The 24,728-nt window shown below is 40.5% G+C and overlaps 2 protein-coding genes across 6 annotated transcripts in view; both read left to right on the top strand.

Annotated features, from left to right (window-relative positions):
- EHBP1 (EH domain binding protein 1) overlaps positions 1 to 11,625 on the top strand; it is a 357,318-nt gene extending 345,693 nt beyond the window's left edge. For all 4 annotated transcript variants that reach the window (XM_044288819.1, XM_044288821.1, XM_044288820.1 and 1 more), the window contains 2 exons: positions 9,039 to 9,153; positions 10,545 to 11,625. In XM_044288819.1, the coding sequence (XP_044144754.1) occupies positions 9,039 to 9,153; positions 10,545 to 10,635 (206 nt within the window). In that variant the 3' untranslated portion in view covers positions 10,636 to 11,625. The remainder of the gene's footprint in view (positions 1 to 9,038; positions 9,154 to 10,544) is intronic.
- A 4,454-nt stretch (positions 11,626 to 16,079) lies between these two features.
- OTX1 (orthodenticle homeobox 1) lies at positions 16,080 to 23,390 on the top strand. Of its 2 annotated transcripts, none has more exons than XM_044290770.1 (4): positions 16,080 to 16,144; positions 17,111 to 17,336; positions 19,104 to 19,255; positions 21,370 to 23,390. In XM_044290770.1, exons 2-4 carry the CDS (start codon positions 17,240 to 17,242, stop codon positions 22,126 to 22,128), a joined length of 1,008 nt encoding a protein of 335 aa, XP_044146705.1. In that variant the 5' UTR covers positions 16,080 to 16,144; positions 17,111 to 17,239; the 3' UTR covers positions 22,129 to 23,390. The 2 variants fall into 2 exon arrangements, with proteins under 2 accessions (XP_044146705.1, XP_044146706.1); XM_044290771.1 differs by lacking the exon at positions 16,080 to 16,144 and adding an exon at positions 16,394 to 16,580.
- The last annotated feature ends 1,338 nt before the right edge of the window (positions 23,391 to 24,728 follow it).

The raw sequence follows: 24,728 nt of genomic DNA, 5'->3' as shown, positions 1-24,728 counted from the left end.
GTTTCTAAATGGGAAACTTAGTTTAGCTGACTTTTCTTAAGTCGTCGTACTGTAATGTTTTTTGTTATCTGACACGATGCTGCATCTAATATGAAGAGTGTAGATATAAGGTGGTATTCCCACTAGCAGCACCCGCTCTCAGAGCGCCACAGAGCAGTGTGCTGTCTTGAATAAATTTGCCTTTGGAGGAGGGTCATGGGGATTTGAACCAGCACATTCTTGTGTGGTTTGTGAAGATTCACATGGTAACCGCTGGTGTGCATTGTTAGGTTTATCTCAATAAGCACCAGCCATGTGAGTTTTAACATGATTGCCCAGGGCAATGGAGAGAGAAGAGACTAATCCAAAAGGATTGCACACACTCTTTACTCTGCTTTTTTGGAAGGTGCATGGGGGGAAAAGACACTGCTGGAGTCAGTGGCTATGGATTTTTTAAGCTGGTGTCCTGTTTCTCCTCCTGCTCCTTATTTGTTCTGCTATCTCCCTCATCACCTAATTCTACTCCTCGCCATTATTTACCTTCCTAATGAGAGGGGCGGAGTGGCCCGGTGGATGATGGACAGCTACAAGCTCCTGCAGACTAGCTGTGCAAAAGGGCACTTGACTGGGGAAGCACTAGGCTAGTTAACCCTACCTCTGCCCAAGGGAGTCTTTAATTTCTTTGCTACAGGGGGTTTAGGTTAGAAAAGGTTTAAAACAAATAGTTATCAATTTCCTGGTTTTGATGCCTGGAAAGATAGGTAAAGGCTAGGGACACTAGACAAAAATGCCCGTAGTGAATTTTAGGTAGCTCTAATATGCGTAAGGATCGTAGTTTTCGGTTATGTTATCCTTGATTTTTATTTATTTTTTGGCAGCCATGTTGAATTTTCAGAACGGACAGAATGTAACCGTTTCTGTAAGCGTACCACCTCAATGTACAAGCAGGAAAAAATGAAAATATAAAGAGGGTCTGTCAGTAGTGTTGAGCGGGAATATTCGAATAGCAAATTTTAATCTCAAATATCGGGACTTCGAGAATTCGCTAATATTTAGCATATACTGCTATATGTTCGTAATGACGAATATTCGTAATTTTTTTCCATCTGAACACATGATTCCTCCCTGCTTCTTGCTTGTGGGCCAATGACATCAGGGAGGAATCATGTGTTCACTTCAGATGGGAAAAAAATGAAGAATATTCTAAAAAAAAAACTAATATATAGCACTATATTGAATATAGTGCTATATATTCGTTTTTTAGAATATTCGTCATCTTTTTCCATCTGCAGTCATAATTCCTCCCTGCTTAAGTTGCTTGTGGGCCAATGACTCATTGGCCCACAAGCAAGAAGAAGAGAAGAATCATGTGTTCAGATAGAAAAAATGACGATTATTCTAAAAACGAATATATAGTGCTATATATTCGTTTTTGACCCACGCCTATATTGAGCATGCAATATTTGCATATTACGCGATCATAACCTTGTCAATTTAAAATATAACAAATTTGCGAATATATGACGAATATTCTACAAAATATTCACAAAATATAACTAATTCAAATGACCCCTGCCGCTCATCACTATCTGTGAGCAGAAAATTCTTCTTTTCTGTGTCTTTAGACCAATCCTCGTAGAAAAGCCTAATAAATAATATGCAACGTTGCAGACTCCTGAATATTAATTGTTTCCAAATTACCATGTATTCTCAGAAATATAGAGGCGCCACCATGTCCAGTACATGATTTAATAGCTCCCCCTACATGCGGACATCTGATTGGTCAGTCTGGGGAGCTCCTATATAACACGTCAGATGGCTGTCAGCTGATTGATTCTTCATCCATCACAACACACACTTCCCCAATACACATGCACACTGAGCTCAGATTCAGGCACAGTCTAGGAACTTAAAAGGATTCTCCAGGAATTATCTAAAATGGCCGCCAGCAGGATGAATGGTTGCCTCCCCTTGCAGAACAGCTTGTGATATGCCATCATGACAGGAAAACTCACCAATTTGTACTATATGCAAGTTCCAGAGTGAATGTGAAGTGAGACCCCACCACTCACCCACTTAGACCAGGGATGGCCAACCTGCTGCTCTCCAGCTGTTGTAAAACTACTATTCCCACCATGCCCTGTTGTAGGCTGATAGCTGTAGGCAGTCTGGGCATGCTAGGAGTTGTAGTTTTGCAACAGCTGGTGAACCGCAGGTTGGCCCTAAGCAGCTGTGCAAATGGAGGCAACTGGATCTGCTTACATTCTAGGAAGGGTTGCTGGTGGCCATTTTAAACCATTCCCAGATAGCCCTTTGAAATGGCCTTCAAAGAAACGCTAGAAGTGCTCCCATGCTGTAGTAGGGTCCAGAACAACAACATACCACAGTGCAACACAAAATACTGCCCCAGCAGAACACACTACCACAGTGCAACACAAAATACTGCCCCAGCAGAACACACTACCACAGTGCAACACAAAATACTGCCCCAGAAGAACAACAACATACCACAGTGCAACACAAAATACTGCCCCAGCAGAACACTATACCACAGTGCAACAAAAAATACTGCCCCAGCAGAACACTATACCACAGTGCAACACAAAATACTGCCCCAGAAGAACAACAACATACCACAGTGCAACACAAAATACTGCCCCAGAAGAACAACAACATACCACAGTGCAACACAAAATACTGCCCCAGCAGAACACTATACCACAGTGCAACAAAAAATACTGCCCCAGCAGAACACTATACGACAGTGCAACACAAAATACTGCCCCAGCAGAACAACATACCTCAGTGTAACACAAAATACTGCCCCAGAAGAACAACAACATACCACAGTGCCACACAAAATACTGCCCCAGCAGAACACTATATCCTAGTCCAGCACTAAATACTGCCCTAGCAGAACAACTTGCCACAGTAAAGCACAAGATACTGCCCCGGCAGAACAATATACCTCAGTGCAGCACAAAATACTGCCCCGGCAGAACAATATACCTCAGTGCAGCACAAAATACTGCCCTGGCAGAACAATATACCTCAGTGCAGCACAAAATACTGCCCTGGCAGAACAACATACCTCAGTGCAGCAAAATACCTCTCCAGAGGCTCCCCCTCTGTGGTGTCTAGCACCAGCTGCCGCTTTCTGTCCTCCTTCAGTTGTCTCTAATTAAGATATGGACAAGGAGGCTTGGAAGATAAGATGCAGGCCACATCAACAAGCGAGCCATACCTTCAGCATGCTGCCATACAAATTTTTTATTTTTTATTTATTTTTGTTTAGTGGGGGGGGGGGGGGCGGTTATGATTTTCTAATCCACAAATTAAAATATGCTGATACAAAAGAAATGTATTACATCCCATTGTCACCAAGCATGTCTCATTCTTCCTTTAGTAGTTCACTCCACCTCCACAGACTTCTATAGGCAGTATGTAATCTGATTCTTCAGTGAGCTGACAGTCCACCTTGTCTCTCAATACAGATTTAGCAGACAAGACGTTATATGTTCTTATAGTCACCTGCACTGCTGATCTATGCATAGTTTGTTCAAAGTTATTGACTTTAAAGGATAACGGTCATATTTTCATTTAAAAAAAATCAATTTTAGCATATGTTACTACTGCAGCAGCATTATGCATAAAAGCAATAAAGCAATCTTTTAGTTTCTTCACTTACCACTGTTTTCCTTAAGTTTTCCCCTTAGTTACGTCTGTTTTCAATCCTACATTATGAGGATCTTCTCAAGATGGCTCCTCTACCAGTTCCAGTTCTCTGAGGCCAAAACTGCATTCCCTCAGGTCACATACAAACTTGCTATAGCAAACAGCTTCCTGCCAGCCAATCAGATTGTATTACTGAGAGACACGCCTCCTCACTCTGAAGCCCAATGCAGGCATGCAGTGTGAAGGATCGCCCCTATGTCTTCCTGTCTTCTTAGGGTACTTTCACACTAGCACCAGGACAGATCCGACAAGCTGTTCACCCTGTCGGATCCGTCCTGCCGCTTATTTCGCCGTGCCGCCGCTCCGTCCCCATTGACTATAATGGGGTCGGGGGCGGAGCTCTAGCACAGCGCAGCAGTAAGAGGCCGCTGGACTAAAATGTCGGACATGCAATACTTTTAGTCCGGCGGCCTTTCGCCGTGTTGCGCCGGAGCTCCGCTCCCGTCCCCATTATAGTCAATTGGGACGGAGCGGCGGCACAGAGAAATAGCGGCAGGACGGATCCGACAGGGTGAACAGCTTGTCGGATCTGTCCTGCCGCTAGTGTGAAAGTAGCCTTAGCCGGAGACAGATGAGCCATAGCAACGGTCTTTTAAGGGAGCAGTGGAAAGGGACAGGAGACATTAATGAAAGCTGTTATATAAGGTAATTACAGATCTTTTGGCAATCATTGACAGACTAACTCAGGTATACATGCCTAGCTCTAATATACCAGCAAATAAATAAAAATATGACGGTTATCCTTTAAATGCCCATAATATGTCTATAATAGCATCGGGACACCTCCAGCTTTATTACAGCCTGAACTGGAGATTGATACTGATTATACATTGACCACAGTGTGCAGTATGCTTCTACACCCCCTCTAGTGGCCACTCCAAGAAGCCAGAAATGCAGTGGATTTGAAGCTCTGTATCAGAAAAAATGGCGCCCCGATAAAAATATAATAAGAAATGAATCGCCACTGAATATTGGGCCTTAAAATGATCTTAAAGAGGGCCTGTCACCTCTCCTGACATGTCTGTTTTAGTAACTACTTGCATTCCCCATGTAATAACAATCCTGGAGCATCTGTTTGTATGCACCATACCTTTATTATTCCTGCTGGAAGTTGTGAATGAAGTACTAGCATTTTACAATGAAGGTCCAGACGGGTGTTACCAGTTGGGGAGGTGTCCCTGCACAGTCTGACCTTATCCAATCAATGTTGCCAGTGTCAGACTGCAGGGGCACACGCCCAACTGGTAATACCCATCTGAACCTTCACTGCAGACTATTAGCAATTACTTCATAACTTCTAGCAGGAATAATAAAGTAATGGCAGAACATAGAGATGTAAGAATAGATGCTCCAGATTTGATATTACACGGGGAATGCTAGTAGTTAGGGAGAGGGAACTGTTTGTTTTCAATAGAAAGGCAAGAATCACTGTTACAACAGGAATAACAGGCGCAACATAGGGTAAGTACGTTGAGGAGACCTCCCGGAATAACACAGGCTCCAAATTGGAGGCTTGTCTTGTTGGGTTGTGCTTAAATAGGCAGAACCCTATTGTAGGCTTGTTCAAATAAAGTGTCCTAGTTGTACGGTATTCTGCCGTAGGTGGATTGCCTGGAGAACATCTCCCAAAAGGACAAATACATATTCAAAATGTTCACCTTTTTGGCGCAAGGAACCATCACAACAGGCATGTGTACCAGGATCTTCTCATTTATTGAAGTTGATCAATAAAATAAAAGAAAGAACACGTTTTAGGGATCAACAGGTCCTCTTCTTCAGGGCACCATTGCATAACCTGGGGACAGGTCCTCTTTAAAAGGTGGACATTCGCTTTACAGCTTTTTTTTCTCATTTTATTAATCTGTTTGGAAAATGTTCATAAATTAGTCCATTATATTATTATAACAATATTCCACATTTTGCTTATTTTTGCTTTAATGTCTGAGCCAATTAGTGTTTCCCTTTCAAGTCACTGCAGAGCATATGGGTCACAGTGTGAGGTCCCTCAAACTGTTACCAAATACCCAGCGTGAGATAAGAGCGCAATAGTGGGCTACTTCTCTACCTCGGGAAAGTATGGTATCTTAGTGGTCTTCTAAGCCAGCGCTAGTGGTGACATACTATAAGAGGGGATGCCATTAACACGTTATGCACAGAGGAGATATAATCGAATGGAAGCGTATGGTCTGTACGGTGGGACATGAGAGGGGAATAAGGACACAGTGTCTGACTTATCCCGAGCTCGGAGGTCACTGCTCATCCATCTAATGCAGCATAAAACCTGTTGCAGCCTCTCCGTTTCTGGCTTATCTAATGCCTTTGTTCTGCCATTTTCTCCTAAAACAACAAATTGAGAGGAAGAAGTGATATGTTCTCCAGATTGCGCAGAACACCGCTACATGGGCGAGCTGTGCTTTATCAGAGGTGATGATGCTGTTTACTTATCTGTGACGGTTAGCTGAGCAGAACTTTAATAAATGGGAACTGTGTCTATAGAGACAAAACACAATAGCGGCGCCATGTTCACAGGCAGGCGGTACCACCGAAGAGGAGTCTTATTATAGCTGTAGCTTTATTTTATAATAACACAGTGACCGCATTGGGGAACTTTATTTTGTAAATCTGATATTAGCCAAAAGTAAAAACTAAGATAAAATACATAAATAAAGCTCTGTAAATAAATTCGCATTTAAAGGGGTTGTCCGGGAGTAGAGTATTGACAACCGGTCCTCAGAATAGAAAAAAACGAAGGTAAACAGCACTCCTGGAAGATGAGCCATGGGTGCACGTCTCCTGGGGACGTGGTAAGCTTCCCCGTGTATATTGGGATAGTCCATATAGAAAAAGATGGAGACAGCACTTCCAACGATTGGAATTTATTCCAAATGCAGCGTTTCGGCTGAGGAGCCTTTGTCAATGCTTTAAAAAGATATATTACAAACTTCTGTCTCCATCTTTTTCTACGTGGTCCTCGGGATAGAGTCTGAGTCCAGGCACCCCGCTGATCAGCTGTTTGAAGAGGCTCTTCCTAGGTCAGTGACGTCACGTTCATCGGGCACATGGCGTAGGCACAGTTCAGTCCCATTGTACTATACAACGTACAGCACTGTGCTTAGTAAGCTGTGAGAAGGCCACACTGCTCACCGGAGCACTGCAGCCTCTTTTAGCAGCTGATGGTGGTGCCGGGTGTAGGACCCCCACCCATTCAGACACCGATGACCTATCCTGAGAAAAGGTAATCAATATTCTACTCTTGGAAAACCCTTTTGATATCCATTGTGGTAAGTGATAAAAGGTTGGCATGGAGTTCCCGGTTTGCCTCACCTCCACCACACAGATGTTGTCGGACTGGCCCACCAGAGTACCTGAGGATCCTCTGGTGGGCCAAGACTCTGATACCATAGTGGGCCCCAAAGGTTCATTAGATAAAACCTTTTTGGAGCTGCCTTTTGAACCAATCAATTGCCACTAGGGTATGTTTATTTGAAGCAAAAACTATTCTACATTATTCATATTGATAATATGGCAATTGGGCCCCAAGCATAATTTCTTCTGGTGGGCCCAAGGAACTCCAGTCTGACACTGGATGTTATATTTAGCGGTGACCATGGAGAAAGGGGCAATGTAGCAAAAGTGATGCCCAGGAATATCATTACCCTCCCATTACAAGATAGGGAGGTTTCTCCATTACTTGTGGGACAGGAGAATGATTGATACTATTGACAGTCCTATGAATTTGTATTGTGGGGCTCCCTGTGGGCAGCAAACTAATAGTTGCCCTCACAATGAATAAGGGATTCCTGGAAAAAAAAGAGAAATGTAAGAAGATTTGATATAGTTTATAGAGATCGGAGCTCAGTTTTTTTTATTACAGATTTCCTATATCCCCTGCTTTATCACAGTCACGGTACAATTCGGACAATGGTGGAGTTTAGATTATTGCATACTGTCCTGTCATTGAGGTCTACATATGTAATATAAACAGAGACCTCCCCCTTGTGGTTACTGCAAACTGTCAGATTTTTTTAATTTTATTTAAAGTGTACCTCGAGTTAAAAGACAACTTTCCATAAATTAGTAGTACGGGTAATTATGTGAAACTTTGTAATATTACTTGTTAAAGAAAAATACTTCTACTGCTTCTATCAGGCTGCTTTGCTGTTTACTGCTTTTAACATTGACCTCTATGGAGAGAGCTGCCAGATGAGACACCCAAACTTCAGTTTATTAGCTCTTCTACACTTAGCACTTTTTACTACTATATCTAGTTAGATAAGACTATATACCACTATTCTGAGTGAGGTAATAAATCACCTTCTAGTTGGAAGCAGTTTCCTTCTCTCCCCATAGACCTTTGTGTGTGAAGCTTTAGATGGCATGCTCTTACTGATGAGGAGGGAAGAGCCAGAGAAGCCCAGGAGGCGTCATAATTCTTTAATAAGATATATTACAAAGTTTATTATACTCACCTGTAGTATCCATTTCTGAAAACTTGTTTATAACTGGAAATACGTTTTAACTTTACCTCCTCCAGTGGATTTGGAGCAACAATATATTATGCATTGGCACAGAATTTTGCCGCTGTTTAAATAAAATCCAATAGTATTTTCAGGTAGACAATTGCTATAACGTATAGGACAGATATACAGCTGGAAGTAAGATCTGTTTTAAAATTGTATCATAAATTAGAGCTGTGCTTCACCCATGGGAAAGGAGGCAAGGACCACCTAACCTACCTTCTTCCTCTCCTCGTTCCTATAGTTATATCTATGATATGTAACATTTAAAGTTGTTTGGTGCCTTTTGTTTTGTTTCCAGAGATGCAAAGCACTCATCACTTCTCATGGTCTTGTGGCCATGGAGATTAGACATACTGGTCTCATCTTTTGTTTGGTAATATTGATGGCTTATCCTAAGGACCCCCATCAGTCGTCACAATGAGGGGATTACAATGTATCTATGAACCCTCCTACTTGGCTGCAAGTTATCAGTATTTCATTGTAAAATATTGTTCAGTCCTCCAGAAACTGTTGCAGGGAAAATAAAGAATTACTCTGCAGACTCCTAGCGATCAATTCAGCCTCCATTGCTTTCATTGGACATTGGCAGTCCACTGAAGCTGATCTAACTTTCTGCTCTAGCTAATGGAGGGGATTGCTCAACGTACCCTAAAAGGTCAATTATTGATGAGGTTCCTAGTGGAGGCATGGTCTGTGGCCTTGTGTATACATATAGAGAGAATCGCAATAGCTCTTATGTAATGTTGGTAGCTATAATGCCAGTGTTTGTAGAGTCCTTCTTTAATGTACTGATCTGTTTTGTAGACTGGCAAAAAACCGAAGCCCAGAAGAGACGGGAACAACTTTTACTCGATGAACTGGTTATCCTGGTTAATAAGCGCGATGCCTTGGTTAGAGACTTGGATGCCCAGGAGAAGGAGTAAGTTCACATTGACGATACACTGTGTTGGGATTTCTGTGCAATCATCTCCAGAAATAAATAAAATTATATAATATTTCATGAAGGAGCCATCTTATTCAGCTGAGCTTTGCAATCCAGAGAAGTGTGGTGAGAGGACCCTGCCCGTTGTAACTTCCCATCTAAATTTTTTTTTACTGGGGTATCTCCCAGTTAGGCAACATTTAGACGGATGTAAGGTAGCGGCATTTGAGCACTCTTATAACAGTCGCAGCCTCCAGACCTCATGGCATTGCAGCTCTGTAACACAGATGCAAAAATGTGCCCACATCACGCCATCTACATGCAGCTATACCTCCATTTTATTATCAGACTGTTATGGGATATTAAAAGGATGCAGAGTAATTGTGTGATAATATGGGACCAACCCCTGGGACCCCCAATAATCTATAAAATGTAGGGGCTGTAATGATGTTATCAGCCTCAACACCCAATGGCTTCCTCCACCATCTTTTGCCAGGTCAGATGAATGACCCTCCTCATTATAATTTTGATATATAACTATGTATACACTGCTGGTGATTGGGAATGTCATGATTCAGTATTTACACAAAAATAAAATACCTTGCACCATATACAGTATGTACGAGCATATTAAAGCTGTCACTTCAGCAAAGCACGTCAGACATTTTACCATATAAATCACATTTGACTCAAAATTAATCATTTTTTTATATCATTATTATTATTTAAGCATGAGCCTACAGTAATGGGTGGCTAAATTGGTAAGGAAATAGGCTAAGGTGTAGGATATTTTTTTTAAATATATAGGGGTTCTCATTTTTTATTTTTTCTTACATTTTTTTTTTATTGTTTAACATCAAATATTCTGTATGTCAAAATTCACTCCCCACAAACAGAAGCTTGGGGTACTATGTTTGTATACAGGTTGTACATGCTGTTGGTGCCTACATAGAGCTCTAAGAACACATCCCATTCATGTACGCTGCTGTATGGAGACATTGTCAAGAAGATAACCCCAGTGTCTGAGATACTTTCTCATGAACCAAAGTTTGACATGTACTAGATTACAAACTTCTCCGAGATCCTTGGGTGGACAATTATAGAAAATATCAGATCAGCTTCTAGTTGTCGAGTGTAAAGTATAGACCATAATAAGAATACATTATAACACAAGCCCAAAGGAAATGTACCGCTTTGGAGAATTATGGTTTCAGCATGACGGTGGTTTTGTTTGTTTGTTTGTTTTTTTAATTGTAATTTTCAGTTTTGTGGGGGTTTTTGTTTTAATTATTAAATTCTGTACAATAACTGACAAATACTCCTATCCATGGAGTCCTAATATATTTTTCTATTATTATTCCTGACTATCGTATATCTCTTCATCACAGGGCTGAGGAAGAGGAGGAACACTTAGAAAGGACTCTAGAGCAAAACAAAGGCAAAATGACCAAGAAAGAAGAGAAATGTCTAATCCAGTGACCAGCACCGTTTGGGAAAGACGCTGCTCGGGCCCATAATCTCTTGTGCATCGTGGTTTCACTGAGTGACTGGAAGCGCTATTATAAAGACTAAACTGAAACCCGGCAAAGGGGAGGCCCGAGTCGCCGTCGCAAGTTCTAATATAATAATTTCAGTTTCAAATGTTTGATTTTTGGCTCAACTTCTGCATAAATGGAGACCGCAAAAGCATTCTGGCACTGAGAGGGTTAAACGAATGCCTTTTTTGCACCGCTGTCCTGGAGTCGGTAATAACGCACTGAAGCTGAATACACAGAGGCGGCCACCTGTTGTATGGCCCAAGGACTTCTCAAAGCAACTTTTCTTCCATTAGCAGTCGCCTAGTAAGCTACCACGGATGGTCGGGGAGGACTTGCTAGAGCAACCGAATATTGTTTTAATTGAGCTACACTGGAGACTGCGTCGTCTCCGTCAATGTTCTCACCTAGTCCTGCCATTTTCTATTGCCATGTACGCTACCTACATTTTAATTTGAATGGTATACACGCCAGGCTGTATTGACAGGTTTTTATTTTGATCAGCTATTTTACATAATATTCTCCACAAATGAAATACTGTGTATGTTCCGCCAGAGGATTGACCCGTGTGTCATAGATTACCCACAAAGCCCTTCCATATTACATTTGGCTTCAGAACCAGCTGCAGTTTACATTTCTGTCAGAAGCTTAACCGTTTGTGGGAGAAAACCTATTTATTTTATGCTTTTAACTACGACTGAAACTATACATTATTCGCTTATGACGCCGTTGCTATTTATTTCTGCGAAAAAGGAAAATAAATATGAATTTAAAAAAAATAAAAATAAAACTATTCATGTGTCATGCCACATTGTACCGGTATGATATATTATACTGTGTCCTGTCAGAATATACATCATGTCACATTGGTGCAACTGTTTATTTATTACTGTCTCATGCAATTTTCAATAAAACCAGAATATTTCTTACCGTATTCATGTTTTTATTCAACATTTATAACGAGAAAAGTGCTTATTTTGAGTTTGATATATTTACATACAGTATTTTTACATTAATTTATATTTATAGACATTGATAAATAGATATAGATTTTTGATAGTTATTCAACACATATCTAACAGAGTGAGATAGATAGGTTACATAAATAGCTAACATAGATTACATAGGGAGATAGATAGAATAGATAGATTAGAAATAGATTACATAGATGGATATTAGATTATATAAATAGATTAGATAGATAATTAAATATTAGATGTCAATAGATATTTGACAGATGGATAGATAGCTATCAGGTAGATATGAGATACTGATAGGTAAAGATAATTGATTAATCTATTGATATATAGATATTAGATATTTGACAGATTGATAGCTATCAGATAAATATTAAATATTGATAGATTGATATTAGATATTGATATAGATTTATAGATAACTAGATATTTAGAATTGTAGATATTGATAAATATATAGATTTATAGATGTTTGATAGTTATTTGACACATAGATAGATATTGGATAGATAGATAGATAGATAGATAGATAGATATTACATAGATAGATAGATAGATAGATAGATAGATATTAGGTTATAGCCAGTGGTGTCCATTTGATGCTGTTCATTTCTGTCATATAAACTGTTTTGTTTTGTTTTTGTCTTTTTTTTGTTTTTGTTTTTTTAAATAGGCTGACAGAAACCTGATGGACCCCATTATAGTCAATGGTGTCTGTTGGGCTGTCTTAATTTCTGTCAAATGATGGATTTGCAGCTGTTGTTTTTTGTTTTGTTTTTTGGTGGGGGGGGTTATTTTCTTAGAATGGTACAGAAAAACTGACAAAGATGAACATAGCCTTAGATACATAGGAACAAATGATGTATAACCAGTGACTACATTGCAGTCTTTTTAATACTGTCCTACCTGGTGCAGCACATTTCTTATGGGTCCTGCCTGGTTTTCATTCCAAGGTAATACAATGTGAACAAATACTGCTGCACAAAGAACATTTTTTATACTTTTTACTCCTGAGAAGTTTTATGGAACTGCTGCTAATCTATATGGTGATTATTTCTTAAGTAAGGTATTATAAATGTATGTGTACAAGTAGTAAATGCTTGTATAATCCATATAGTAGATGGGAGATAGGGTAGAGGCTGCAGGAGATTGGAATATAGAACTATGCATAAAGACACCAACACTAAACCTATATGAAAAGCAAAATGTCCCCATAGAAAGGCAGAGGAGGAGTATAAAATGGCCTTATTCCCTGGTGTCCGCCTATTGTACACGGTGACTGCTACTTTACCTATAACACCCAGATCTGTGGCATAAACAGTATATACAGCAAATGCAGATCACATTGTAGGGACCAGTCTTGTGGCTGGAACTTTCCACTTCAATCATTTTTTTTCTTTTCAGATTACAAAAATTAATGCATATGACAGTCTGACATTTAATAGTTATAAAAACTTTTACCATAATGAATGGATTTTTTTATTTCATGTGTGCATAAAAAAGACTTGTGAAGAACTGAGAAAATTAGTTTAAAAAAAAATATAATAATCCCCGTGTCCTGGATTACAGCATGGGTGATTGATCTTGTTGTAGATTATCTGAGATTACACATCACAGATATTCCTTCCTCGGATCTACAACCTGTGGCTGCAGAAAAGTTCTCCCCACATTGTAAATCCCTGCGGTTTATTCATATGCTACTGGAATTTCTAGGAATGAGATTTAGAAACGAATGTATCAGAGGTGGAAACAATGTATCAAGGCGAAGGCTGAAGGCAGCAGACATACAAGGAGTTGGGGTGCAGGCTACAGACTGGGGGTCGTCAGCCCTCTCTCCACCTCCTCTCCCTTACCTTTCCCGGAGAGCTACACAAACAGCCCCCAATCAAAAAGGAACAAAAGAAAAAAAAAAAAGGAGTCGGGGGTTCTGCCCCTGCAATTTGGAAGCTTCATGAACCGTCATCCGGATCCAAGGCCAAAATGAATGAAAGAGCCCCTGGGGAGGGCAGATATTTTCCTATTCTGTGCAGTCAGCCATCCCTGGAGGTGGGAGCTGGGGGGTGTCTTGTAGGATCAGGGTCTTGTGTAGCCTTCCAGGTGTCTGATCTGGGGCTGCTCTTCTCTTTAGAAGATCCCAGACTGTAGAAGATTCCAGGTGCCGGAGATCCAGTCAGACCCCAGCAATGGACCAGGAGCTGCTGCTGAGTCTTCATCTTCTCTTTAAACCTCCTGGATCCTGCAGGAGACAAATATCTGCTCCCTCCAGAACCTGCTACAATTTCCCTGCTTCACACACACTAAACTTTTGTGGCTTTTCTTCTCCTTCTCCTCTTCCCTTCTGCCCCCCCCCCACCCCCACCCCCCTTTTCTTCGTTTTAAACTTCCCTTAATCCGAGGTTTATGGGCAGAGGCATTAAGAAAATTCTCCTGCAATTTGGGATTAGACAAAATACTCTTATTACAAAAAGGGCTTCTGCTACTTGATACTTTCATAGCCTTACAGACAGCGAGGAGGGAGAGCAGACACCTACAGGGGCTGGGGGCCAATCTACCTGTCTGTCTATATAAAGGATCTAATATCTATCTACATAATCTAATATCTATCTACATATCTATACAATGGATCTATCTAATATCTATCAATCGATGTAATATACATATATATATATATATATATATATATATATATATATATATGTGTGTATATATATATATATATATATATATATATATATGTATTTAGTTACCTGGAGATTAATAAAAAGAGGTGATAGATAGATCTGAAATATTATTGAAAGTTCCAGAAGAGAAGAGGGTCTATTTGTGAGGAGGAGAAGTTAATTATTTTTTGTGAATGGCCCTTGGAGTCTTTGTTGGTACGGAAAGTGCTCGTGCATAGATGACTTCTGAAGACTGGAGAAAGATCTGCCCCCCCCCCCCCCCTCCTTTTCCCCTTTTTTCTTCTTTTTCACCCTCTTTCTATTCGGGTACATTTCGGGTTGTCTGTCAGGGATTCACTTTGAACAAATTACATTTTCTTTCCAAATAGGAATGTGGATTGCTGGGTGCCCTGTACCCCCAGCTCTACAGGTCTATGCCGCTGGTTCTGATAACATGTTTGTCATGTATCAAATCTGTAAGAATACTAGGTTTCTACAGTTTCTGCAAATTTTCACTTTAACGTATTTTTTTCGATCTTCAAAGTAGAATAATTTCACTGTAACAATTTTTTTTCTACCTAACTTGTATTTTCTTTCCTGTAATTTCTTCCATATCTCCCCCGTTGTATTAGGACTCATTAGTAAATCTCTTCACAAAACCGGGCGTATTCTGGACTCGTAAATTTGGAAAACTAATTAATGCGCAGATCTGTCAGAGATGATTATCTGCCCCTCATATCCCCCCAAGTCCTGTCCCTCTCTGCTAAATGGTGTTAACTGTTTATCATCTGTTTACTCGGTATCTGATTAATGAAACCAATAGGAATGAAAAATAATAAATAAATAAAACAGGGAAATTAAAACATGAAAAATATACAAGAAATCTCTCTATATATATCGAAATATATTTCTAGATAGATATTATATGATAGATAAATAGACAATGCAGTAGATATGCAAAGATGTTATTTTGGTAATTTGTTATAATAATAACGAAAAAATATATTTCGAAATAATGAAATGAAAAAGTGTTGCAGTCTAACAAAATTGATTAATCTTGTAGATAGATCAATAGACAGATGGATAATAGATAGATAGATAGATAGAAAGATAGATAAATATAGATAGATGATAGATAATAGATATGGTATAGATAGATGATTGATAGATACATATTAGATAGATGGATATGAGATAGATAGATAGATAGATAGAACATAGATATGATATAGATAGATGATAGATTGATAGATAGATAGAAAGATAAATAGATAGATAGATAGATAGACTGATTGATAGATAGATAGATAGATAGATAGATAGATAGATGATAGCTCTCCTGTGATGTCCTGTAATCAGTGACTATTATTATTAGAACACATCTGGTTCCAGGATTCTTATATCACAACTTTTAATAATGTGATACAGAAGTTGAGTTGTGGCTGAGGCTGAGGATGCTGCGGTGGGTTAGGCCCCAGCCCGCAGCTCTGGAGACCGGATCCCGGCCCGGGTGTGTTTGTTTTATTAATCCCCGGGTTATAAAGCCGGAGCCCTGTATCGAGTTCCCCTTCCCGTCCGCTCACTTTCAGGAGACTGGAGCTGCTTCTGTAGTCAGCGGAGGGAGGCGTGAACTCACCTCATTGGTTGAGGCGCGCGTCACTCAGGACCGTCCCCTGCACCGATTGGCCAAGACGCACGTCTACGCCACCGCCCCTCGTTACAAGGGATAGGGCACGAGTAGGGTGATCAATCTTCATCAGTCCACATTTCCTATCACCTAAAGCGGCCGGCGTGAGACATCTGCTCTGCCTGCAAGGTAAATGATTTATGCCCTCTGCCTGCGCTGCCAGGCTTCTCTCCTCTCATAGCCCCTGGCACCAACTTTATTAAACAGGGTTTTCAAGGGGGAGGGGTCGTTAAATGGGATATGTCCCTTTAAAAAAAGAAGAAGAAGAAAAACTTTTTAGGACTTTAACTTTCTGGAGCAATGCCCGCAGCATCCAGGTCACATTGTCATCCTGCGGAGGCAGAGGCTGCAGGGAGGGAGGCAGAGGCTGCAGGGAGAGAGGCTGCAAGGAGGGAGGCGGAGGCTGCAGGGAGAGAGGCAGAGGCTGCAGGGAGAGAGGCTGCAAGAAGCGAGGCCCGAGTGAGGAATCTGCCTGGAGGATCCAAGTTCTGCTCCTCTCCTGCTCTCACTCCGGTTCTTCTCTTGCCTTGTCTCTTCCATGTTGAGATTTCTTGGATTAGGATTGGTAATTTTTCACCTGATTTGATCCCTGAAAGACGTGTTTGTGTTTTTGCCCTGTCCCTCCTCCTTCTCCTCCTCACCTCTTATACAACACAGGGCAGGTCTATTGCCAAAAAAAATGTCTGCACAGAGCAGATGGTAATTTTCCAGCAGCAGGTAGGATGTGCAGGAACCCGATGTGAGGACCCCCAGCCCCTGCCTGTATGCCCATTGTCTGGGGCTGCATCCACCTGGTTATGTAAATAGGGTATTTGTGGGATCTCCATTAATTAGCCCTGACTGGTGGCAGATACCGCAGGAGCATTAGCCATCTGCAAAAAGAAAAAGTTTAGGTTGCAAATAAAAGACAGAAATAGTCGGGGTCGGGTGAGAACTGGGGATCCGCAGGCGTTCAGCTCAGTGTGCATTCTGCCATAGCTGTGCGTTTGTTTCCCAGGATCCCTGGAATATCTGTCAGAAGTCTGCGGTTCTTCTATACACTGCATGTCACCGTCTATTACAGATACATAACTGCTCTTTGTTTCTGTCCTTCAGACTTGGTCCTGACTTGGTGGAAAAGGAGGAGGAAGAAGAAGAAATTATTAATGACCATTGTGTCTGTGTAAGATTGAGGGGTGCATTCAGTTTGTGGATAATATCGGGGACCCCTGGGAAGCTGTTAGCATGATGTCATACCTCAAACAGCCCCCCTATGGCATGAATGGCTTGGGGCTTACAGGACCGGCAATGGATTTACTCCACCCGTCTGTGGGATACCCAGGTAAGAGTCAGACCACCCCCAAATCTCTCACCCCTGCTCATGCGGACTGTGTGTGCCCCGTAAGGCTGTAGAATACACCCCCCAGAACACCGCTTTATTGTTTTCGTTTTTGGTTATTTATTTATTTTTAATTTTCATTGTATTTATTTTCTTGGTCGTGTCCTAAATAAATATTTACAATTCTGTAGAGCAGAACAGGGGGAGATCTGTAATATTGGTTCGTTTTAGGTTTTGAAAGTCTGAACCTTTTCTATGAGGCTAGATTTAAAAAAATAAAATAAAATGACAAGTACAGTATTTTATTATATGCCGCATTGTACAATGGTGTGTGTGTATGTGTGTGTGTGTGTGTGTGGATATATATATATATACATACACTATTGTACGATGCGGCATATAATTTATAGTATTTGTTTTCAACAGATTTCCCGGTAGCCTAGATATTAGGCCCGAAGAGTTTTCTAAAGTTGTTCTGTAGTTTTCAGCTTCATTCTAGGATCGGGGTGCAGAGCAAATTCTACCTGTATGGAGAGAGCAGGGCCTACTCCAGTGTTACTTACAATTAATACTAGTGCTATCACTTTCTCTTTACTAAAGAAAACTTCAGTGTTACTTCACTCTTCAGTAAAGTTGTAAAGGCCTTGTGTACAACTCGGGAGTAAAATGGGGGATGCAGGTCTCCGTGTGTGTGTGTGTGTGTGTGTGTGTGTCTTGAGGAAGGCTCCTGTGTAGAGCCGTAACGTCGCATGATCCTTGTGGGTGAATAAAGTAAATTTTTATTCCTTGGAGTGCTGCCCGTTTTTATATATATATATATATATATATATATATATATATATATATATATATATATATATATACATTTTATTCACACACATTTATGAAATATATTTTTCTTTTAAAGTTGTAATACTGGCTGCATTCTTAATTTGTGTACAGAAGTGTGAGGTGTAGTTGTGACAGTGATAATTGCCCTTGTTGTAGATGATACAATGTGATAAATGTTGATTTAGAGTCCATAATATTAATGACAAGTTGCAGCTTGCTCCATATCTTCTGCTGGCATTAAGGTTGTGTTAATGCTTCCTATTATTAAAATACTTCATCCTGTAATAAATATATAATGTACTGAGAGAGCTGGAGAGTTATACACTATTGTTACAATGTGTGCTGAATAGTTATTGGTTCTCTATAGGTTCCCTAAAAATCATAATATATATATATATATATATATATATATATATATATCAGAAGATATCTTCTGTAAGGATAAGACGCTGGCAGTGTGTGTATATATATGTGTGTGTGTATAGATAGATATATATATATATATATATATATATAATCTGTAAGCGCTTTATTTTGTGGGATAAGTTCCTATTCTAGAAGTTATTATATTGGTTCAGTAACCACCACAAATGATATATGGAGGTTATCTTCTTGTACCTACGGTCTGGCTGGTGATGGGTGTACAGTAGACGGGGGCATTTAATTCGGACGGTTAATTACTAGGCCCTTGTAATGATTTATAATACCACACACTAAGTTCAGTATTTTATCTACATCTTTTTTTTTATTTTATTTTTTATTAACGTCTCCCAGTATTTATCCTGATGTAAGTATGGGTGATGAGCTCAGTTGAAGCTATTAAAATACCTAATTGATCAGTTTGCTATTGTAAAGTTAGAAGCCACTGTGTGTACAGGCGCTGAGGTGCAGTCAGGTCTAGCTCTATGTACTAACATTTTCCGCGTCCTGTGTCTACAGCCACCCCACGTAAACAGCGCAGGGAGCGGACCACCTTCACCCGCTCGCAGTTGGACGTGCTGGAGGCTCTGTTCGCCAAGACCCGGTACCCGGACATCTTCATGAGGGAGGAGGTGGCCCTGAAGATAAACCTGCCGGAATCCCGCGTTCAGGTAATGCACCGCCTAACCGGCAACCTACCTCCTGTGTAGCTTCTCCTCCTGTGCTGTTTAATTCCATCTTTGCTTCTCTGTCAGTTATTTTTGGCTGGAGGGAGGGTCACTGTAGTGTCCGCCATTTTTGGATTATGGACAGAAAAAAAACAAAAAGCACAAATGGCTGCCCCTCCCCATGATCACTATTACTTTATCCTAAATATCTAATTTTCTACAAACCTCAAAAGACACTATATGCGACATGCATTTAGATTAGTTGACCCCTTCAGCTGCTGCAGAAACTCTTGGCGTGATTCTTTATTTGGGGATATGTAAAGTTGTGTTTCTGATGGTTGAGGCTACAAGGACAGCTGCACTCTAGTATACTCTAAAAAAGGGGTGGCCTGAGCTGTTCTGGTGTGGTGGAGTTCAGCTCTGGCGGAAGGCTTAGGTTTATGTGACCAGTGGTGTGGTGTAAGCCATGACCACCTGTTCTCCATGTTGTCTGACCTCACATGAGGCTCTGAGTTTGGTTTCTGTAGGTCTGGTGGGGTGGACTACTAAAGGTCTACTACACAACAGTGCACTGCTGGGCAAGCGCAGGCATCTGGTAGTCCAGCCTGTAGTCCATATAGAACAGATGGAGACCTATAGCGCTGCAGATTCGGTGCAGTGTAACCTGGTTCTGTATGCTGGAGGTTATAGGGATTTTACCGAGAGGATCCTTGTTCTGATCTGTAATTATATCATTAGAAATTATTATTAATAATAATATATTTAAACAAAAATGTTTGAACCTTCTGTAAAAACTGCTGAACTTTTTTTTTTTTATTATTTTGGAGCGTATATCAGATTGGCAGACTGGTTATAGGAAATGTAGCGCCCTCTACAGAAAGAAGCCCCCCGTGTTTGTATATAGCTCATTAACCCGTTTAATATTTATTACAAAAAAAAAAAAAACTATGTAAGTGTATGCATGGGATAATTCTGATTGTAACTATATAGGAGGACAGCGACATTTATCAGCTATACAAAGTTACACATCTGCTCCCGACCAATTCCTAAAATCAGAATTTTAAACCATCAGAGTCTGTAGATCCCTATACAAATGGTACCGGCGTTTTTCGTTCTCGATAATTTTATTAAGTGAGGAGTGTTTTTTGTTTTTGTTTCTTTAATCGAATAATTATTTTATGAAACGAAATTCAGAGCTCGAAGAAACTTGGCCACCTGCAGAACATATCGCATATTTTCGTTTTGTCTAACGATCTCATCGCCTATAAAATAATGATCCTGTTGGATTGAAGATTAAAAACGCAATAATATTATCTGAGCGAGCTTCTTATCCTTAGATCCAATAAATGTAATCGATCCTTTAGTCTCCACAAGTCCAAGAGGAGCAAAGTAATTAATAAGCTGCTAATAAGTAATACGTTTCCAAGGAGCAGAAGTCTCCGGATGATGGACAGTCGTCATATAATCCCAGCTCTACATAGGAGTCCATATAATGTTTGTTTATGGTTAATAGAAGTCTAATAATAAGATAAGAAAAAGATACTCCTAGATCCTGCATCTAAGTTACTTTGTGGTGATCTTTAGTACACGTGTATATACTGCTGTCTGCTTATATATGTATTTAAGTGTATGCATGTGTATATATGTGTGTATATATATATATATATATATATATATATATATTTAAAAAATCATGTGATATGTGCTTATAGGTATGTGTGTGTATTTACATATCATGTGCTGTCATCTTATATATGTATGTATGCACGCATATATCGTGCTATGTGCTTATATAGATGTGTGTGTGTATATGTGTGTGTGTGTGTATGTGTATATATATATATATATATATATATATATATATATATATATATATATTACACACACACACCCCTATCTGTGAGTTATGTACATATCATGTGCTGTATGTGTTCATGTATTCGGAATCCCTGCAGTGGTGTAGTGTAGCAGGGTCTCTCGGTCCTCTCCTCCTTCCACTCTGCTCATTCACTCACCCCTTCTAATAAGTGTATTGCGCATATGTATAATGTATAGAGCGGACTCTTCAGCCGGACTCCATGTAATGGGATAATGGTTCCCTTTTGTCTCTGCTCCAGGTTTGGTTCAAGAACCGTCGGGCTAAGTGCAGACAGCAGCAACAGCAGCAGAACAGCAGCGGCTCTGGAGCCAAGAACCGGCCCGCTAAGAAGAAGTGCAGCCCGGCCCGGGAGAGCCCAGGCTCGGAGAGCAGCGGTCAGTTCACCCCGCCTGCAGTCTCCAGCTCCGGATCTTCCTCTTCATCCTCCTCCTCCAGCTCCGGCTCTTCTGGAAACCCAGGCCTGGGCACAGCCTCCGCAGCCCTGAATGGCAGCACAGCCTCCTCCATCTGGAGCCCTGCCTCTATCTCCCCAGGCACTGGTCCTGCCCCCAGCGCTGCCCCAGACCCCCTGGGACCCAGCAGTGCCTCTTGTATGCAGCGTTCTGGCTCCTCATCTGCGTCTTATCCAATGACCTACAGCCAGTCAGCCGGGTACACGCAGGGCTACCCTGCCCCATCCTCCTCTTACTTTGGAGGGATGGATTGCAGTTCTTACCTGGCCCCAATGCACTCCCACCACCACCCTCACCAGCTCAGCCCCATGACTCCTTCCTCCATGTCCAGCCATCACCACCACCACCACCTAAGCCAGACCTCCAGCCACCACCATCACCATCACCACCACCAGGGTTATGCCAGCACAGGACTGCCATTCAACTCTTCTGACTGCTTGGACTACAAGGACCAGGCTGCTGCCTCCTCTTGGAAACTCAATTTCAACTCCACTGACTGTCTGGACTACAAAGATCAGGCCTCCTGGAGGTTCCAGGTTTTGTGAACCAAGGAACATAAGTTTCTGGAAAGTAAACTTCAATGTAAGGAACATCAGGCCAGGGCCCCTCAGTGGTGTCAGGAGAAGAATAGGAGCCACAATGGTTGCCTATCTGGGGTGGAGACCTCCTCCATGTCCATCAGTCTGGACCTGCTGTAGAAACTGTCCTCCTCCTGTGAATTATTTATTGGTCACCTGGACTGTGATGTCTACTAATAATATGGAAATGCAGAACTTTTTTTTCTCTCCATCCACTTCTATGTATTTTTGGTCTAAACCCAAAGGTCACCACTTCTGATAATGTGTATATAGATGCACACATGTGCGTCCTTCTTCAAGGTGTATGATATAGGACTTGCAGCCTCTTGCTGCCTGTAGCAGCTGAAATGTGTAAATATTCGGTCCGTTTCTAGGACCCATTTTATTTTTAGTTTAATTATATTGTTTTCAATTTAATATCTCCTAACAGTCCCTTTTGTGGAGAAACCAAAATGTTGACATGAGATTTGGGGGTTTGTGGGTCAGATGTTCTGCACACTCTGTCAAAAATAACTTGAGTAGAGGCTCCCAGGGGCAAAAGGGTTAAATTTGAGGTCGCCTATATGAAACAGTGTTGTTCACAAAGATGGCAGCGCAGAAAAAGTCTGGTTGGAGCCTTGTGGTTGTTTGGTGGCATCAACTACTCACATATCTGGTGTAGGCCTCAGCCATTAGGAGCGGTGATGATGTCATGTCTATTCCATGATAGGCTAAGGATTGCCCTTTGAATTTTGATACAGTCTACAAGATGGCAGCCTCCACTGAGCCTGGATGCCAGCTAAGCTTCCGCCTCATGGAAAGAAAGGCCTTGGTCTGTGGTTGCAGTGTGTATTAATAGGCTTTGTATGTAGTATCACTTCATTCGTACTGTCCCTTTAGTTGAATTGGGCTCACGGTATAAAGTTCTGTCTCTACTCAGCACTTCCATTTGTGTCACTGAAGATTCGGATCAGTTTGTCCCTGTGTAGGTGGAAAATGAATAAAAAAAAAATATGTTTGTAAATTTGATAACATGGTATGTTACATCACTCCCAGTGTAAGGGAAGCACATATCTACATACCCCCTCTTCCCATAATAAAAATCAGACTAATTGATTTCAAGCCTCCGTGTCCTAATTTCTTCAGGTTGCATGTATGAAAACTGGTGGAAAGTGGGGGAGATAGCCCACAGCAACCGGTGATTTATTTACTTTTTTCTTCAGATATTTACTTTTTTTCTTCAGTTTTTGGTGAGGGCAGATTTGGATCTCAGACTTGTGTATCTGTATTACTTCAATTTTTTATGGGAAAAGGAAATTATATTTAAATGGTTTTGTTCACTTTTTTTTAAATAGGCAATATTTTTTTTAAAGATGAAAATGGTGCTTTTTTTCCCAACAGATTTATTTCTGGCAATAGAAGTTAATGAATTAAAATTAAAAGGAAATTGCACATTTTCATAGCTCGTGTATTTTTTTTTTCTTTTTAATAATTTCTACAGCATAAGAAAACATGCAAAGACGGTTAATCCTTTTAACAAAACAAATAGATGAAACATACAACTCTGAATATAACATTGAACGAAAGTCGATACAATATGGAACAAAAAAATTGGAAATAAATCATATTAAGTAACAGCATTTGATTTGTATTTTGTTTGTAAGTGTGAATGAGCCCTTGGTCTTATTTCATTCTGATCAACAATTTGCATGCCATACATTTATTTATTTTTTATTTATTTATGCTGCAACTTTATTTCTTAAAAACAAACAAACGAAAACTGTTATTCAAATGCAATCATATAGGTGGATCCTTTTAACAAAAAAATAAAATTATATATATATATATATATATATATTCTATATATTTTTATTTATTTAAAAGAGAACTTTCAAATAGATGCAAATCTGCGCTTACCTAGAACACATTGTAAGGGTACATGTACACGTTCAGGATTCATGTGCGGAGAATCCGCACTAAAATCCGCAGGTGTTTGCAGGCAAATCTGTGCGGTCAATCCTCATTAATTGGTGCGGATTTGCGTGCGGATTTTTCTAAGTGAATTAAGAAAATCCGGTCAGGAAAAATAAAATACATTACATTCTGCAGATTTTAAAATCCGCACCGCAGGTAAAAATCTGCGCGGAAAAAATATCTGCATCATGTACATTGAGAATTTCAAATTCTCATAGAATACAATGTATATGACCTACGGTGCGGATTTTCCACACTCAAATCCGCAGCGCAATCCTGATCATGTGCATTTAGCCTAACTGCTACCTAGGACGTGTTCTCTTCAGGGTGGCTGCACACGGTGCGGATTACACGTGGAATTTGTGCGGAAAAACTGCAATGGGATACAGGACCAGTAGACTGTATGAGATTAGATAAATGTCACCGTACATTTAGCTTTTTTTTTTCCTAGGTGCGGAAATTGACCTGCCCTGAGGATTTTGAAGTCTGCAGCATGTCAATTGTGTTTTTCTTGTACAGATTTCACCTCTTTCAATGGAAGGTTGAGAGCTGCCGAAAATCTGCATCATATCAGCATCAAAAGCTGCATAAAAATGTGCACCAAAAACGCGATA

This window comes from Bufo gargarizans, chromosome 4 (genome assembly GCF_014858855.1).
Source record: "Bufo gargarizans isolate SCDJY-AF-19 chromosome 4, ASM1485885v1, whole genome shotgun sequence".
NCBI classification, from domain to species: domain Eukaryota; kingdom Metazoa; phylum Chordata; class Amphibia; order Anura; family Bufonidae; genus Bufo; species Bufo gargarizans.
The sequence above is the reverse complement of the archived record's forward strand: the minus strand, read 5'-3'. Positions and strand labels throughout refer to the sequence as shown.

Excerpts from the sequence above, each read along its gene's own strand:
- OTX1 (XM_044290770.1), top strand. The coding sequence starts at position 17,240 with ATGATGTCATACCTCAAACAGCCCCCCTATGGCATGAATGGCTTGGGG. Across the intron at positions 17,337-19,103 it reads CCCGTCTGTGGGATACCCAG|CCACCCCACGTAAACAGCGC; the intron begins GTAAGAGTCAGA and ends CTGTGTCTACAG. Across the intron at positions 19,256-21,369 it reads TGCCGGAATCCCGCGTTCAG|GTTTGGTTCAAGAACCGTCG; the intron begins GTAATGCACCGC and ends TCTCTGCTCCAG.